Source organism: Bos indicus, chromosome 29, assembly GCF_029378745.1.
Source record: "Bos indicus isolate NIAB-ARS_2022 breed Sahiwal x Tharparkar chromosome 29, NIAB-ARS_B.indTharparkar_mat_pri_1.0, whole genome shotgun sequence".
NCBI classification, from domain to species: domain Eukaryota; kingdom Metazoa; phylum Chordata; class Mammalia; order Artiodactyla; family Bovidae; genus Bos; species Bos indicus.
In genome coordinates this window covers 34,982,873-35,001,004 of record NC_091788.1, presented here as the reverse complement: position 1 = coordinate 35,001,004, position 18,132 = coordinate 34,982,873, and the positions used below count along the sequence as shown (strand labels likewise).

General features: G+C 47.4%; 1 protein-coding gene across 8 annotated transcripts in view; it reads right to left on the bottom strand.

The window, feature by feature from the left end:
* Positions 1–18,132, bottom strand: part of LOC109554632 (opioid-binding protein/cell adhesion molecule) — a 1,067,951-nt gene that overhangs the window by 14,494 nt on the left and 1,035,325 nt on the right. For 5 of the 8 annotated variants that reach the window (XM_070783263.1, XM_070783261.1, XM_070783264.1 and 2 more), the window contains one exon: positions 83–5,419. The exons of 2 other annotated variants lie outside the window; for them this stretch is intronic. In XM_070783263.1, the coding sequence (XP_070639364.1) occupies positions 5,319–5,419 (101 nt within the window). In that variant the 3' untranslated portion in view covers positions 83–5,318. Of the gene's footprint in view, positions 1–82; positions 5,420–18,132 lie in introns of those variants that run through there. One more of the 8 variants, XM_070783265.1, reaches the window with a different exon arrangement.

The following is an 18,132-nucleotide window of genomic DNA, read 5'->3' as shown; positions in this document are numbered from 1 at the left end:
ACACGGGAAAAGCATATCCTGTTTAGATTTTCCCCATTCCTAGACACTCAATGCGGTGTCCTAATAAACAGCCCCCCAAAAGTTACAAATTACTTTGAACTTTATTGATACACTGCACAATCACAACCATCTCGTGTTCATCCTGAATTAGAAAAGGTTACAACTACAATGTAACATGCACAAAATTCAGGTAGTATTTTCACCCTTAATACAATTATTGACAGAAATCAAGTCTTCATTGATTTTTGAAGGAAAAAATTAAGAAAGAAAATAGAAGGGGAGGGGAAAAAAAAAACCTCTAGAAGGCTGACAAAGTTATATTCTTGTATCATGTGATAAAATTTTAAAGCATTTGAACACAGATCTGTTTTCAGGATAATTGTGAGAACGGGCACACCCATTGTCTGACACAGCTAGGACGGCACCATTGATAATTCATAAGTTTTTTTAATCTAGAGGACTCTGAACTTGACAGATACATTTTCATACACCCACACGTTCCTCACAATTGCACTTTACATGTCACAAAAGATTCTGAATGATTAAAAATGCTCCCTTTAACTAACACAAAGGCAGCTAGGATTACTTATCATTGCTATGATTGATATCATTTTAAAGTGGCCAATAGTGTAGAATGTGGCCCCCCCCAAAAAAGAGTAGAGGGTTCATCATATTTCTTTCCGCACTCAGCATCATGGAACAACAAAAACAACCCTGTGCTTTAAAAGGACACCGTGGAAAGAAACAAAATGGAATGTCTTTTAAAACACGGGAAATTAGACTTCACTGGCTACTTGCAGGCTGAAGACAATTGTGTCTAATTGAGTCCACTCCACAGCTCTGTGGACCGCCGGTGTTCTGCACCTGAAGGCTAAATTGCTTGGTTCAGCTTCATCTTCTTGCCGCGTCTTTTAATTGCATATCTATCTCTTCCTTCTTTCATTTACTTCTCTTCTCTCAAGAAATGAGGGAAATGAGACCAGCATTTTTATTTGTTGGGTGTTAGTGATCATTAGGAGTTCTCATCGCATGGTGTCTTTCTGAGAACGTTGCCTTCATAGCTACACACCTGTGAAGTTTTCCTGAAATTGCTCCAACTTACTCGTCTTAAAATAAAAAGACAGGGAAGCTTGGGCGAGTAGGAGGTCAGGCAATCGGGTGTAAGTTTCTAGGAATAGGGCTCATGCAAAATGAATGTGAATGATCCTCATTTTTGGAGAAAAAGAGAAAAAAATGAATATTGCCAATGGGAAACATTCTACATCACTTCCCCTACTTCCTCTAATTCCAACGAGATTAAAAATTTTTTTTTTCAATTATTTGGGGTTTTTTGGTGGGGGGAAGGAGGACTGGTTCCAGGTATCACAAAGCCAGTTTTTCTCTGGTGAGGACTCAGGGTCAAATTGGGAAAGGTGACATGGCCCCATCCCTCACCCCACTCCTCCATCCTGCTGATGACATCCATACCCTACCAGGGAGGAGAAACCTTCCCTTGGCACTGGAGGTACACAGCAGTCTCCAGCCACTCCTGATGCTATGTGGTTGACGAACTCGCCTGGAGATGGACTGCCCACCTCAAGGTTCTCTACTCTTCTCCTGAGCATTTTCCCAGCAGAATTAGAGCTTGATGACCCCTCCACGTAGAGAGCAAGTTGCTGGATTGATTCAGGAACAGATCCTTGAACTCAACCTCGCTCTGGACTTTCCCCAAGTCCCACAGTGTACCTCCCACCCAGGTTTTGAGAACGAACAGTCCAACCTATGAAATGCATTTCTACCTTGAGGCATGGGTTTCAGAGGAAAGAGCTCTGGTCCTCTTTCTGATGCAAAAACCTCACCTTTCCTTCTGTTCAGTTGAACACAACTAAGCATAATTTCTCTGCATAAAACAGGAGCATGTTTTAACCACCACTTGCCTGGATGGCCTCCTTCCCGCAGATGAAACAAACAAACAAAAAAACTAAACGCACTTGCTTCAACTTGCAGAAGACTGTATCAGGCACTTGACACGAAACTACTGAAAAAAACAACTTGGCCAGGACCTCAACGCTAGCACTGCACTGGCTTCCCTTTGGTGGAAATACATAGTTTGGACAGAGGCAGGGTTTAGAGTACCTATTATACATTGTCGAGTTCCTCTCACCTGATTTCTTGATAAGCCTTATGGGTTTCCTTGTCACGTGCAGAACCCGTGAAAAGCTGCAGGTTCTCAGAGACTCGATAGTTATTTTTTTCCTCCTCTACCCCAAGCCCTACCCCACCATTGGCACCTTGAAAAAAAATCTCTCTCCAGCAGGCCTGATCCATCTGTCCTCCATATGTAAAGAGGACATGGACGTTGTCTTTAGGGCATTTGCTACTCCATATGCTCCGAGGAGGTGGGTAACAGCTCCCATCCTGTGGAGCCATTCCCACCAAAGGAACCCAGGCAACACAGAATCCAGACTGTGTCTGTTGTGCAGAAGGGTTTTCTGTCCCCCTGCCCCGTTTCCTTGGGTCTTGCTTATTTCATTGTCTTTATCCCAGACAGGTGGGGAGTGACAGTAGCACTCTTTCCCTCTGGAACAGAGCTGGAGTCTGTACCTCCCAGACATGCTTCCTGGTATCTGCTGTAAGAGGCAGCACGGAGTTCTGTAGCGGCTCTGAACCCAGGCTCTTTGCGTTTGGAAGGTTCAGGGATTCTCCTGGCTGAAGAAGGATGGATGCCTTCCTTTTGATCAAGTCTCGGAGGAAAGAACATGCCCAGCTCGTCCATTTCAAGCACCCTGTTCTCCAAGACCATCTGGTCCCCACAGCGTCCACACTTCTACTCCTAAGGAGCAAGCGTGTTATCAGCAGAACACTCGATGTGACACGTTACACGCTCATTCAGTGTCTGACACCAGCCTGGCCGCAGGTGCTCAGCATGGTGACAGGTCTGAAACACTGATGTCCGACCTTTAATTCTGACTCTGTGCCTGCTCACGATTGTCCCTGGAACTTGCAATCCACATACTGCTTTTGGCACATCATTCATGTTCTGCAAGTCTGGCTCCTGGCAGCTCCCTGGGAAATGCAGATGTCTGTTTACAGCTGGCAAGTGTAATATTAATTTCACTCACACCAGCTCTAACTCTATTAAAGTGCCGAGCTTTTCATATGCCAAGACAACCCACGCACGCACGTGCACACATGCGTGTGTTTCTCCACCGTGTTCATCACGTTCATGTGTCACAACAGAGAAAAACAAAGAGGCCACATTTCAGAGGAAGAAGACCCATGAAGCGTGGTGGGAAGGGAACTCTGGAGCTGATATTTCTCATGCTTTAGATCGTGGAGCTAAAGAGTGTTCCGTTGGGCCCGGGTCTTTGATCCAGTCATTGGGGCTCTCCTCATTCTCAGCAGGTCATTTCCTGCAGCGCAGGTCAAGGGCACAGCCCTGCAGGTTTCTGATGCCATTCTTCTGCATCCCAGTCACTCTCTCTGGCTGAGTCCTTCTTGTCCCGGGAGATAAAGCAGAAGGATAGAGTCCGCTCTTTTTTGTGTTCTGGAAAGATCTGCTCTGAACATGGAGAGCTGAGGGCATTATCCCCCAAAGTTCCTGGAGAAGCAGCCGGTATCCAAGGAAGATGCATGTTACTCTCTTCGTCTGTTTGCAGTGTTGTGTTAATCAAGAGCTTGGAAATTAAGTCAGTTTGCTCAAGTGCCCTCAGCTCAGAAGAGCTTCCAGAAACAAATACCAGAGTTGTCAACACACCCGCCGTGTAATTGGCTTCTATCGGCTCTTTACTGGATAGTTTTCAAACAGATGAAACCAAAACTGGAGCAGAAAGGGGACAACAGCAGAAGTCACCCCACTCAGATGGAAGGCTGTCTTCACTTCGAAGACACGGAAGTGTGTTTTTCTTTCTGTTAAGGACAGTCTCATAGATTCCTGACATGCACTTTCTTGAAAGCCTGAGAGAAGCATGAAGATTGGCACCTTGGTCCTTTAAGTGAGAAAGATAAAACACGATGCTCATCAAGGTTTTGCCAAGGCCGATCTGCTTCCCAAGAAGCTGTTTCTGGAAACACAGTCTCTTCTGGGAAGAGTGAATGACTGATCCTTCACTTGCTACTTTGGTCCATCTGTTACCAGCACCTACTTGGGGTAGATGGACGGGCACATTCCAGACAGCCCGTGACATACTGCTTTTCTATGTTGTCAGCCCATGAGATCATTGGCTTTCACATGAGAAGCTGATGGTTAATTCTGAAGATGCCAATGTCTGCAGAAGGTAGAGGAGACATGAATCCAGGGGAACGGACATACTATGACTAGAGGTGAATACAGTGATGGAGTGACAGTGAGTAGTGGGGAACGAAATAGAAAGATGTGTTGGATAATTACATGGATAGATTGATATATAAAGGAAGTAGATTGCCAGAGAGGAAAATGGGTGGGGAGATAACTGGATGGAGTGATCAATCAGATGGTTGAGTAGATGGGTAACGGTGTAAAAAACCTAAATAATCAGCCATCTATGGATCATTTTTTAAGAACTGGATAGTATTTTTTTCAGAGAGAAATACTCTCCTCAAGATTCTTCCCCCCATTTTCGGTTACATGACTCCTCAATGTTCAGGTTTGGGTTGTATGCCTACCCCCAAACTTCGAATCCTTATAGCTGGTAGAGAAAGCAAATAGGGCAGAATGACTAGGAAGGATGGCAATGTTTCATATATTTGTAGAGAGAGAGAGAGACAGAGACAGAGAGTCAGAGAGAGACATAGGAAGAGAGAGAGAACTTCCCGAAAGAAAGGATGTGAACCCTCATGTAATTAGATCATAATAAACATGGAGAGAGGGATCTGTACATTATAGTCAGGAAAATGGTCCACAGCTTAAAAGACACAGTAATAGGACACTTGGATATAATTCTTGCTGTGCACTACATTATAAGTCAAGTTGTGTCTTCAGGGTGTTTATCACGAGGCACGTTTTTTGCCCAAATGGAACTTATGGTTTGGTGTGGGAGGGAGGTTGGTTGGTGGTGACGATGCCGGGGGGAGCAGCGGGAAGGGAAGGGAAGGGTGGAGAATGGGTTCCAGTTTTGGACACATCACGTATGAGTGATTATCCTACATGTGGTAGAACCCTGCCCACCCCTCCCCCAAACCCCACTCGTTCAAACTAGAAAGAAAAATCAAATCAACAAAGAAAAGAGTCCAAAAAAAAAAAAAAAAAATACTGAGAAGAAGAACAGAAACAGAAAGAAGCCCAAACTGGCCCTCCGCAGTGCAGGTAAAGTCTGTGATATGGAGAAGCAGGCGTTGCTCAGAAGACCTATGGTTTCTTATCAAAACTTGATGAAGAAGTGGGCAAAGAGGGTCCCTGATAGCCAGAGGCAAGCGAGCGCTCTAGAGGCCGAGTTTACACCATCAATGACGGCTCCAGGCCCTGTGTAGGGGAAAGAGAGACAGGCTTGTTAGCATTAGCACACACCCAGAGGGCAGCTTCCTCAGCCCCTCCAAGCACTGCACAGACATGCTTCTCTGTGAACAGCCTCCACCCGGCCCCTGACCCTTCCACGTGCCCATAAACAGAGAGACTCAAAGGGGCTCCTCCCTGGGACGCCTGGACCCTGCAGCCTGCTCTCAGACACCAGGGTTAAAGCACCCACAAGGAGGTGGAGGGAAGGCAGGGTTAGACCTGCCTGCTGACAGGCCAGGGCAGGCCCTTGGAGGTGGTGTGCAGGACAGACAGGGTGGGAGGGGAAGCAGAGGAACGGGGAGAGGAGAGTCAGGATGGAGGGGAGAGGCGGGAGGAGGGAGAGGGAGGGAGGCTTTCGTGAGACCCAGGAGTCTAGGTGTTGCTGTGGCCGACTTTTCGTCTGGCGTGACTGGGATGTTGTGGAGCAGCTGGGGAAGATGAATAACTACACCCCATCATTTTAAAGACTATGGTGGCGTTTAAGCCAGCAGTCAACCCCACATCACCAGGGGGTACCGAGAGGACCCCGCCTTCTCAGACCTAGCAGCCACCTCCCTCGAGCGTCCTTCTTTCCTCTTCCCTCTCTCTGGCCCTTTGTCACAGTTCCCCTGAATCCCTCATATTCCACATGAGATGAGAGCACGGACTGACAAATGCTGTTCCTTTCCCTTTATCTACATCCTCCTCCAGAAGACAGACTGAGTGCACTGGGGTTGTCCTCGCCCATCCTGAGGACCCAGGGCGGAAGGATAAGTGTCCTGCCCTGCCTCCATACCCGTCCATCACCTTTGCTGGGCAGCATAAGAATCTAGGGTCATAAGCAAGAGCAGTGGCCAGCGAACAGAGAGATTCCAGGGTAAGCGAAGCTACATCTTAGTCAAAGGTTTAAAAGTCCTCAAGAGGCAACCTGCAGGGCCAGTGACAAAGGGCAGGAGCAGTGGGAAGACAGGCAGGGCATCACGGCCACCTTTGGTGGTAATGTGGCTCCTTGGAAATGAACTTCACTCCCGACAAAAGGGTTGGTGGAGTCGGGTCTCCTCTGACAGCACCCAGGTCCCACAGCTTCCTGGTCAGTGCCATGGCTTGGACCCAGGCCTCGTTGGGCCTACAGTTGATGCTGACCTTTAGCCAGGGGACATATGTGTCTCTCGCTTCAGCGACCAGCATCTACCTGTTCCCACCCCAGGGTTCTCAGCAGGATACCTTCTATTTCTCCAATGCATAACACAATTCTCTTACTTACTAAGAATTCATATTTACTTGAGAGCTTGAGAGTCCTGCTCACAGTTTTATGTACTTTGGTTATAGAGTATTCACAGAACAGGACAGAGTCCAGGCCTTAGCCCATTGCTGCGGTCCCCATAACGGCTTCATGAATGTTTATATCATGGCCTGACTCTGTGGTCCCCATTAGTTGAGGTATATACCCTAAGGGATTGTACTGGCCTAGAGAATGCACTGAGTTGGAAAAGGCCCAGTTTGAAGCCCAAGTAATTCTCTATATTGTCTTCTGCAAAATATGAGCGATTGAAATTTTCAAGTGAGTTTAAAAGGAAATGGATGATGCAGAACCATATGATTCTTTAAAGAATATTTAAAATATAAAGTCTATATATGATGTGTGTTAACTAGTTTTTTATATATATGTGTGCATGTGTTTCGCTAATTTATTACACTGATGTCAACTTAAGAAAGAGTTGAATGGGCTCCATGCTAGATAGACAGGGGTCTTTACTATAGGAATCACTTTATTCCAAGTTCTACCAGCAGGCTTAGCATTTTGGGGGAACATCACACTACCAACGTAAGGTTGGATGTAGATAAAATAAACAGGAGAGGAGATGTATTAATGAAGCCAGTGCATTAAAGTGTGGGAAAGAAGAAAGGGTCATCAGGATATCAGGTGGCAATGGCAGTAAGGTGTTCATGCTGATCAGGCAGGCAAGGGTGCAGCCACTGTTCACGCCAGCCGAGTTCTCCAAGGAGTAGAACCCCAGCAGGCATCGAGCCTGCTCAGCCTGCTTGGGGGAACGGCCACAAGGCATACTAATAATATACGGTGCTCTCTGTGTGCCAAGTTGTGACTCTAAATGCCGAACCTCCATTAACCCATTTTATCTTCAGGAAACCCTATGGCATGCCCACGTTTTGGATGGGGAGCCGATGAGCTGCGTAGTTAAGCGCCCTGCCAACGGCCACACAAGACAATACACCAGAGCTGGATTGGAACTGAGTCACTCTGTCTACGGGGCTGGTGCCCTTGGTGACCACAGCTCCACCTGTTCTCTGTGGGAAATTGTCCTTTGTGCATGGTTTTCAGAGACTGTGGCATCACGCCTTAATGGCCTCTGAATCGACTCAATTTTTCCAGAAACTGGGAAGTAGTCATGCGTGCGTGTGTGCTAAGTCGCTTCAGTCGTGTCCCACTCTTTGAAACTCTATGGGCTGAAGCCTGCCAGGCTCCGTCTGTCCATGGGATTCTCCAGGCAAGAACACCGGGATGGGTTGCCATGCCTTCCTCCAGAAGTAATCATGAGACCACACCAATTCACTAAACAGCTGCAACCCACAACTTCTTCTGTCTTAAAGCATAGAAAAGTATTTGCATAACCAGGTGAGTGGTTTTAGCATACAGAAAACCTATGAGAGAGATTCCTCCCTGAGGGACAGTCCCTCTGTGGCCACGGTCCTTCCACCAGCAGAGTGAGAGAAGACTGGGAAGAGTAATCTCTGAGCTCTTCTCCCTTAGCGTCTGGAGTTACAGAATGGTTGGACACTCTATATCTGGTCCCAGAAGGGACGGCTGGGTCGGGGGGCAGCCAGAAGGCCTTTTACAGTAGGTACAAGACCACCACCATGCAGCTTTCTGCATGCCAGCATGCCATCTCCTGAGAGAGTAAAAGGGCACCAAATGTTCCTAGACTAACGTTTCCCTATTTTGGCCTCATTCCCTAAGCTGCTGCAGGAAGTTTTATTCTTTAGTGAGTGTGATAAGCCCTGCACTAAAGCATCAGACAACATGGCAATTTAGAAGTGTCTATGGCCCATCAGTGTATGAGAAAGGGCCAAGCTGCTCTGGCCAAGCAGTTCACCAAACCTACTAGGTTAGAGATTAAACTAGCCTTGCTTTCTTCCTATGGGTCCTGGACACATTTGAGATTTGGCAGTTGGGACAAATGCCAGTGCAGTGAGGGGCCACAGGAAACCTTCTGGGCTTTGTTCAAAGCTGACAGAGGAGCTCATGTGCATGTACCACATTGTAGGTTGGCGGAATGTAAGACAGAGGCCTTTAGCAGCGAATGGATTCATTAGTGAAACTTCAAAGTAACCCTGATTCTATCAGAAATGAGGGAGTGGGGAGAATCTGGGTTGGGTATCTCCCATAGGTTTTTTTTTTTTTAAATTGGAGGATGATTACTTTATAATACTGTGTTGGTTTCTGCTGTACAAAAACGTGAATCAGCCATAAGTAAACATATATCCCCTACCTCTTGAGCCTCCCTTTACCCACCATCCCGCCCCTCTAGGTCATCACAGAGCACTGGGCTGGGCTCCAGTGCTTAACAGCAACTTCCCATTAGAAATCTGTTCTACATAAGATACTGTATACGTTCCAATGCTAGTCTCAATTTGTCCCACCCTCTCTCCTGCAGGTTTTCTGTATCTGAAGGTCACTGACCTGATTATGTAAGTGCTTCTTTGTGCTTTAATACAGAAGCAGTGGTGGATGGGTGCTGTTCAGCAAATTGGCATGCCCCCCTTGATTACTTTTATGCCTCTGCCCTACCTTGGCCTCACTGCTTTGTCCCTGCAGCCCTAAACCTTTTGGGGTCAAAGTCACTGGTCCCTAGAAAAGTGCGACTAATGGCTGGGACTTGGCTTCAGACCGACTTGGGTTTAAATCCTGACTCTGGGGCGTGCCAGCTCTGTGATCTCAGAGTGCTTTCAGTTTCTTCTTGAAAACAGGGCTCATAATGCAGTTTTCAGATAAAGAAATGGAGGGGTCAGGATGCCATCTGGTAGGAAGCAGACACGTGGCCATGGGAAGGACTGCTCTCGTGGGTCCACACCCCCTCCCTTCCACTGCCGAGTTGTGGCCGTGCGTGCTAAGTTGTTTTAATCGTGTCTGAGTCTGTGACCCCAGGAACTGTAGCCCACCAGGGTCCTCTGTCCTTGGGATTCTCCAGGCAAGAATCCTGGAATGGGTTGCCATTTCCTCCTTCAGGGGATCTTCCCAACCCAGGCATTGAACCTGTGTCTCCTGAAGCTCCTGCATTGCAGGCGGGTTCTTTATCACTTAGCCACCGGGGAAGCCCCTAGTTGAGGCTAAGGTTAGCTTATTTAGTAGATCTTTTCCAAATGCATTGATGCTGAGCTGGGTTTTGGGAGGTGAGAGTGAAGACGTGAGACGGGTGACAGAGGTACTGGCTGGGAGGACCTAGGAGGTGCGGGGCGCTGAGCAGGGCGATGAGCGAGGGCCAAAGCCACGTGCTGCGGCAAGTCTGAGGAGAAACAGACCCCACGCTGGCCTCAGAAGCCACGCCATCCACCCAAGAACTGGGTGCTATTGCTGCCATGTGCCAGCTTCCAAAGAGAAGGAGAGGCTCAGCCTCTGCCTGCACATAGCCTGCTGCTGCGGCTGCTGCTAAGTCACTTCAGTCATGTCCGACTCTGTGCGACCCCGTAGACGGAAGCCCACCAGGCTCCCCTGTCCCTGGGATTCTCCAGGCAAGAACACTGGAGTGGGTTGCCATTTCCTTCTCCACACAGCATAGCCCCCTCTAGTTTTTGGTTGTTGTTAATGCGTGGTTTGTGTGTGTGTGTGTGTGTGTGTGTGTGTGTGTGTGTGTGAGATGTGGGATTTTAGTTCGTGACCAGGGATTGAACTCATGCCCCCTGCAGTGGATCTGACAGGGAAGACTCCCTAGTCTCCATTTGGATCTACAACTCCTCTGCCTTCACCTAAATCAATAAACAAACATGTTTTAATCCCTCACAGATTCTGAGAAGAACGCCCTTTGAAACAAAGCAGCCCAATCTCCCTTTCATCTCAGGAACGCCTTGCCCTTTGGATAGTCTAAGAGGACTAAATTTAGGAGTCAGGGAGAACTGAAATTGAATTCTTGTTCTGCTATTTATTAGCAGGATAACTTTTGTTTTTAAATTTTAAAAAATGGAATATAATTGCTCGGCAATGTTGTGTTAATTTCTGCTATACAACGAAATAAACCAGCTATAAGTAATCGTATATCCCTTCCCTCCTGGACCTTCCACCCACACCCCCTTCCACCCCTTCAGGTCACCGCAGAGCACCAAATTGAGCTCCCATGTGCACGCTGTCTAGCAGGAAGTAGCACAATGACTTGGACGAGATGGTTAACATCTCTGAAGCAGTGATTTTCATGTATAAACTCTGTGGGGAGGTGATTTTTTCATCTGCACAAGGATGCTCTGAGGATGAGTTCAAATGACATATAAAATCCCTCAGACTACGTAAAGGATGAATAACTACTGGGTTAATCAGAACTAGGGCCATAGTAGCTAGTTTCTAAAGTAGCATCTTTGGTGGGGCTCATGCTTTAAATAAAGATGCCCTGTGTACACTGGATTCTCAAAGTTAATTGCCAAGCATACGTGACTCTGGCTTAGCAAGCACGTGACTGGTCTTTCCTCACAAGACCAGAGGTGGCTCCAACCACAGGTTAAGGCTTCTCAGGGAAGGCCACTTACTCTGAGGAGGTATAATTAGAAGCCCAGCTCTATCTGGGAAATCCCCACATTCAAGAAATCCTTATTAACCCTTAACAATGACTCAGTCCAACAGAATGACTCTTATAAACATCAGACTTAATTACATATTTTTTCAGGGATAAACTAAAAGTGAGAACACATTACTATGTCCTTTCCCCTCATTTCACCCTCCTCATAGCTAAAAATGTATTGATTGCTTCCTTCATTCCTGCTGTTGAGCACCTTTGAAAATAAACGCTTACTGCTGCTGCTGCTGCTAAGTTGCTTCAGTCGTGTCCGACTCTGTGCGACCCCATAGACGGCAGCCCAGCAGGCTCCCCCGTCCCTGGGATTCTCCAGGCAAGAAGACTGGAGTGGGTTGCCATTTCCTTCTCCAATGCATGAAAGTGAAAAGTGAAAGTGAAGTCGCTCAGTCGTGTCCAACTCTTAGCGACCCCATGGACTGCAGCCTACTGGGTCCTCCATCCACGGGATTTTCCAGGCAAGAGTACTGGAGTGGGGTGCCATTGCCTTCTCCATAAACGCTCACACAAAGACACAAAGCCACAAAATCAACCATGAATGACATAACAATGACAACTAAATACCTCGGGGACATATGCAGACAAAAATGAGCTAATCCTTGGTATACAGAAGAGAGAAAAAGAATGATCAAGAGATAAATTCCAGAAATAATAAACATCAGAAAAGTCAATCATTCTGTCCGTGTTGTCTGCACTGGAGGTAAGGTTTTTATGGCCATGTGTGAGGCCCAGCAGTGGTAAGACAAGTAAATAAAGAAAGAGGCAAACAAACAAATGAATAAAATAAAGTTCACTTGCAGAGGCTACTTACTTTGTTGAATTAAATATACTATACCTTATAGATTTTTAAAAAGCAAATTTGGTCGAGGACTTAGCATAGAATTAACCTGCAAACCCAGTTCTCTGGAAAACAAGAGTGCCTGACCTCAAGGGCAGGCTGATCACACTCTGGAGGAACAGGGGTTGAAAATCAAAGTAACCAAACTCAGCACAAAGCTCCCAGCAAACTACATAAGCATATGGATGAGATCCTGCCCTGCAAAAGGTTTTGAAGTTTAAAAATTGAAGAGCCCAGATACATTTTTTAAAAGTAGCTTTGATATTAATTTCTTATTTCGATATTAATTTCTCATTTAAATGCTTTCTTCTATGCAATCATCCGCTTTGTTTTTTCAGTCTCCTAACTTTATTGAGGCTTTCAATGGCTAAGTCAAAGATCTCTCTTGGTAAATGCCACATTTCTCTTGAAAATACGTGGGTTATTTTCAAATGTCTTTTGATATTGATTTCTAGCATAATTCCACAGAGATAAGAGAACAGACTCTGTATTATTTCAATACCTTTAGACCATGAAATTTTTACACCTTGTTTGATGTCCCTGGATATGTTCCAGTGTCTCCTGGTTTATAGTCTATGGGAACTTGAATAGAATTTGTATCCTACTGTTATGTGAAAATTATATAAATCTTAATTATGTTGAATTGTTTCACAGTGCTTTTCAGGTCTACTATATCCTTCTACTTCTGTGTATATTCATTAATGAATTTTCAAGAGTTTGATATTGAAACTCCAACTAACAGCCTTATTTACTTAAAAAACCGTAATATATAGTGGAACTATGTGTACTTTGTTCTGTATTCTCCAGGTCTCCTGTAAATGCGTTGTCATACTTTCATATAAATTAAGAGAAAAACTGGAGGGTCCATTACAACTGAGAAAGGTACTGAAACGGCCCCCTTTTTCTTCCTGTGATTGCAATGAAAACTGGGCACAGTTCTTCAGCAAGAAATTCGATAGCAAGGTGTGGCTGTAATCCTACTAAAATAGCAGGTGGTAGTATGGTCATCCGGAGAAGGCAATGGCACCCCACTCCAGTACTCTTGCCTGGAAAATCCCATGGACGGACGAGCCTGGTAGGCTGCAGTTCATGGGGTTGCAAAGAGTCGGACACAACTGAAGCGACTTAGCAGCAGCAGCAGCAGCAGTATGGTCATCACAATAAGAGGAAAAAAAAACCACAGGAAAGTTGAACATGGTAATAGCACAGTGAGATCAAGGAAGCATCTGAAATCTAAGAAGATACACTTTTGTTCTGAAATTTAGATGAGTTTTATAAGTATGAGTGTGAACTATGTGACCTTCCTAATGAGGAACCAAAAGGATAATGATGTTCTTGGTGATTAAAAGAGGAGCGAGGAAATCTAATTAGACGATGCATGTGTTACTCTTGTTGGGGAAACGTAAACCTCTTTTCAGCAGGGCTGGCTGATGAAGGTGCATCACCTGCTATCAAAGGGAGCTGTTCCTCCATTGTCTTTAATTACAGCAGAAACAGGGCCTGGTATTGTTCTGCAAAGAAGATGAACCAGGCTTCACGCTCTAGGAAGGCGTGGGGATAAAGAGGCGAAAATGGCAGCCATCCCACAAAGCCCAAGGCCTAGGAAGTTCATAGCAGAAGTTAAATCAGACCCATCAGCTCATCACAGCCCTGAAAGAGGCAAGGCTCTGGTCTGTGCTGAACCAGAAGCTCCAGCGTGTGCTGACATCAGCACAGCCCAGCACTCTGTGTTAAAGCCTAAATGCTCTGGCTGACGGCCAGATGTCAGTGATTCAGACAGAGGGGAGCAGGGTGCGAGGGAGTGACAAGGAGTCTCATCAGGAATGAAATGTGAAATGTCTGCATATTTTTTCCCTAATATGTTGACATTTTGCAGGTTGGGGAAAATACAAATGATGCTGCTGCTGCCACCAGCCAGAAGCATTGGCGTTTCTCTCTGACTCATTCCCTCCCACCTGGATTTAAATAGTGGATTTGGAAAATAAAAATCATACGTGTTATCAGCAGGAAATGGACAAGCATGGACGTCTCTGCAAGAAGAAACCACTTGATGAGCACCTTCTTCAACAGTCTATCAGGATGTCTCCCTTTTACTGCCTCACATTCCCTTACATTGCCTCCCTTACAAGGAAGACCCGGTTGGAGGGGACCCTAAGTTTCAAATTAGAACTGGGACATATGGTGGGGCTGGAATGCAAGGGATAGTGTGAGAGCAAGGTGTTGATTTGGCCTCCTTGTGGGGCGGTGGGGGGAAACTATGAGACTGTTAGAGTATTTGTCTTCCCTTTGGTTAGTGAACATTTTCACCCTTTATGGAGGCTGTTATGGATTCCCTGTTGACTGGAAGATATATTTATTAATCCACTCAGGATTAATAAATTACTGGACAATAACTATTACAAGGTTCAGGGCTATATCCTTCCGTGTAGCAACAAATACAAGCCTAAAGGTAAACTATCAAGAAAATCTACACAATGGGTGTACGATTCTTCAGTGGGACTCAGAAATGCTTGGTAGATGGGGTACCATTAAGGAGAAGCTTCCAAGGTAAGTGCAACTTAGGCAGAGAAGAGACAAATGCTTCCCTCTGTGACCCTACAACACACTGGAAGAGACTGGGTACTAAGGGTTAGAAAGAAGCACGGGATTGAGGCCAGACACACTTGGGTGCAGAACCTGATGCTAAGGCGTCCTTCCATGGTGGGCTTTCTATCTGAGGCAGGAAGGAATTCATCACATGGCTCAGATCCTCTGAGCTCCAGACATAGCTTCTTCAGAGGGTTCTGAGCTGTCTAAAGCCACGTCTGGCCAACACCTACTAGCCAGTAGCTTCTTCATTCTTCTGATGTAGCACTTATGTTCTATGTTCTACTGTAAATGCCTGTTTACTTTCTTGTACAAGGTTGGGAAGTGTGTTCCTCTCCATATCTCCATATCTCCATATCTCAATCTGACTCTAATTCCCGCATACTAGGCTCTAAGCAAGCATTTGCTGATGGACAGAAGCTGGAATGTGCTGGGATCCAGGGTCCCAGGCAACAGAGGGGGTTGTCTAGAATGGTGGGTGTGGAGAAGGCCGCAGGGAACGTGGCGACACGATGGAGGTTGATCCCAGAGCAAGGCTGATGTCAGGCTTTTCTGGGAGGCAGGTTTCAGCAGGGGGTGAATAGGTTGACTCTGAGTTTGGGAAGGGTCACTGGGCCCCGAAGTGGCAGATTGATGAGATTACCAAGGACAAGGGACCCACACATCGTAAAAGAAGCTCATGACTAGACATGGCACCTGCTCCGGGGTGAGTGAAGGGGGTGGGCAGAGGTAGTGGGAGGAGTGGTGCTGGGGTCTGCTTTCTTGGACCTGTGGGCTGACAGGCGTAGGGAGTGGGGGGACAGAAAGGTCAGGATGACCACAGAGATTGTAGTGAGGGGTGGGTGTGAAGATAAGGTGTACATTTGAGGCGGGGGAGGAGGTGCCAAGGAGAGAAAGATGGAGCTAGCCCTGACAGAACATTCAGGCGGCAGAGCGGCCTGTGATTCAGAACTGAGGAGAGTGTTAGGGACATAGATGGGAGGCTCCCAGACAGCTGCCCAGAGACTGGCCAGCTCCTGGGGGCCCTGGCCTCCCAGGGAGACCTGCGCACGGAGCATATCTTCAGGGCTGTCCTTGGAGACTTTCATTCAATGGCTCTGGGACCAGGCCCATGGGCCTTCATTTCTGAAGCACCAGAGGCGAGGTCTGGGGGCTAAGACAGGGTTCCCTTCAAAGACGCCCGAGGACACAGAAGACCCTGCCCCTCTTGCTGTAATGCCTTCCCTGGGCAGACGGCAGAGGGGCTAGATGCAGCCTGAGACCGAGAGGGAGGAAGAGAGCCACGTGGCTGCATCATAGAAGATGGAAGCAGGGGGCTGGGGCCAGGAGGTCTGGGGCCGAGGGGAGTCCGGGTGTTCGGGGGGGAAATGGGCCATGAGGCTGAGGTCTGACTGTCTGGACTGGAGGTGAAGGGAGAGGAGATGCTGGGTCCTCGATCCCTGTGCCCAGCCCTCAGGTTGCACCTGGAGCCACCTGGGGAAGGTGAGGTTGTTGGGAGCCTTTATGGAGGAGGGGGTGGGGGGCAGGCTGTGGCCAGCTTTCCAGGGGCTGCCCTAGGTGAGGCTGGCCAGGCTGCAGGAGAAGAGCTGTCCGGCTGCCTCTAGGTGAAGAAAATCCGGTCTGAAGAGCCAGCCTGACATGTATATTTATTCTGGAGGAATGCCATTAGCAAAAGAAAATAGAGATTCTGTCCTCATGGCTTCTGGGGGCAGGGGAGGTAGACTGTCTTCCAGGCTGCTCCGAGGGACTGAGACTTGGCCTGAGGGAAAGAAATCCTGAGCCCAGATGCTGCCTTCACTGGAATACTTTGCCATTCTCTTATGCAAGGAAAAGATTCTGAGGAGTGGTCCCTAGTCCTGGTACTTAACTCAGAGCTCCTCATTTGTGTCGCTGCAATTTCACAGATGAATCTGCTCTCCTTTCTGCACCATCCCCTCCTTTCCGGCTTGTTTGCTTCCCTGTCCCTCTCCCCCGCCAGTTCCAATCCAGACGTTCACGTGGCCCATCGCGTGCCTCACGGTCTCTGCAGTGCCGGATGTAATCAAGTTCAGATCTTCCCTCCTTGCACCCTAAGGACGGGGGAGGGGAGGTTCTTGCCCAAGACCCAGCGGAGGCAGAATGGGCTGGCAAGTCTGAGAAAGTGAGTGGCTTCCTTGAGGGTCAGAGGTGTGCCCAGCACACCGAGCCCACCCACCCCGGCTTCATGAGGTCCTGCCAAGGCTCTAGGATGTCAGGGCCGGGTGGCCTTTGGAGGGCTCATCCACTCCAAGAAGCTTACGGATACTTCCAGCAAGTTGCTTTCAATAATAAGAACAGCTGCTGCCATCCCCAAGGTTATGGACGTCAGGCTTTGGAGATCTACTTCTGACCCTGCTTTCCTTTTGTTTTTTTTTTTTTCAGAATAGAGACTTAGAAAGCAAGAAGGAATACTGGAGTGTGTTTTGTTCTGTTCTTACATTTTACAGGCACCATGGAACAGAGGGCATCATGGTGTATGCCAGAGGCAGGTCTGGTACCCAGTTTCCCCATCCATCCCCATGTTGGTCTGTTCTTTACCTTCTGCTGTCCCTCTAGTCCTGACAGTGGCCCCGGGGCTGAGCAAAGTGGACAATCTGAAATGCTGCTTTGAGCTGGCACTCTGCTGGTGACCTGTCCTGTCTGTGTGGTTTCTGGAGGGGCAGCAACTGGTGGTGAGTGAAGAAGAAACATCCCACAGCAACGGCAGCCACTTATTTATCTCTGAGCATCACTCGCCTACCTGGGTTGTCTCTCCTTTTTCCTAAGCACTTCCTGTCTCAGCCCACTACCTCCTTAGCCTGTGTCTTCTGCCTTCGTTTGAGATTGCTTTCATCTCATTTTCCTGTGTTCTGTAAGTGTAGGCAGAAACTATATGAAAGATGTTTGTGTGAAAGGCCTGTTATGGGTGTGTGTTGTGATGGATTCACACATCACTTCAGGGCCCAAAGAGTCCCCACAAACCCAGCTCACAGTCCTTGAGGGCAGACACCAATGCACGCCTGGGGATGCGGCATGTCTGTGTGTGGGTTTGGGGGGTGTGAGCAGATGGCGTGTAAATGCTCAAATGGTCCTTTAAAAGAATGTGTTCAGATTACATAGAAGATGGGAGATAGAAATGGAAAATGAGTTCAAACAGGCTAACTGCTGACCTGGGCTTCATGTGGCTGGCTGCCCTGGGATATGAAGCTATGTCTTTCCCATGAGCTGAACTGTGTCCCCAAGCTCACATGTTGGAGCCCTAACTCCTGATGTGTGTTTGGAGACAGAGCCTTTAAAGAAGTGTTTAAGGTCAAGTGAGGTTATAATGGGTTTCCCAGGTGGTACTTGTGGTAAAGAATCTGTCTGACAATGGAGGAGAGGTAAGAAATGTGAGTTTGATCCCTGGGTTGGGAAGATCCCCTCGAGGCGGGCATGGCAACCCAGTTCTTAGGAAATCCCAAAGACACACGAGTCTGGCAGGCTGC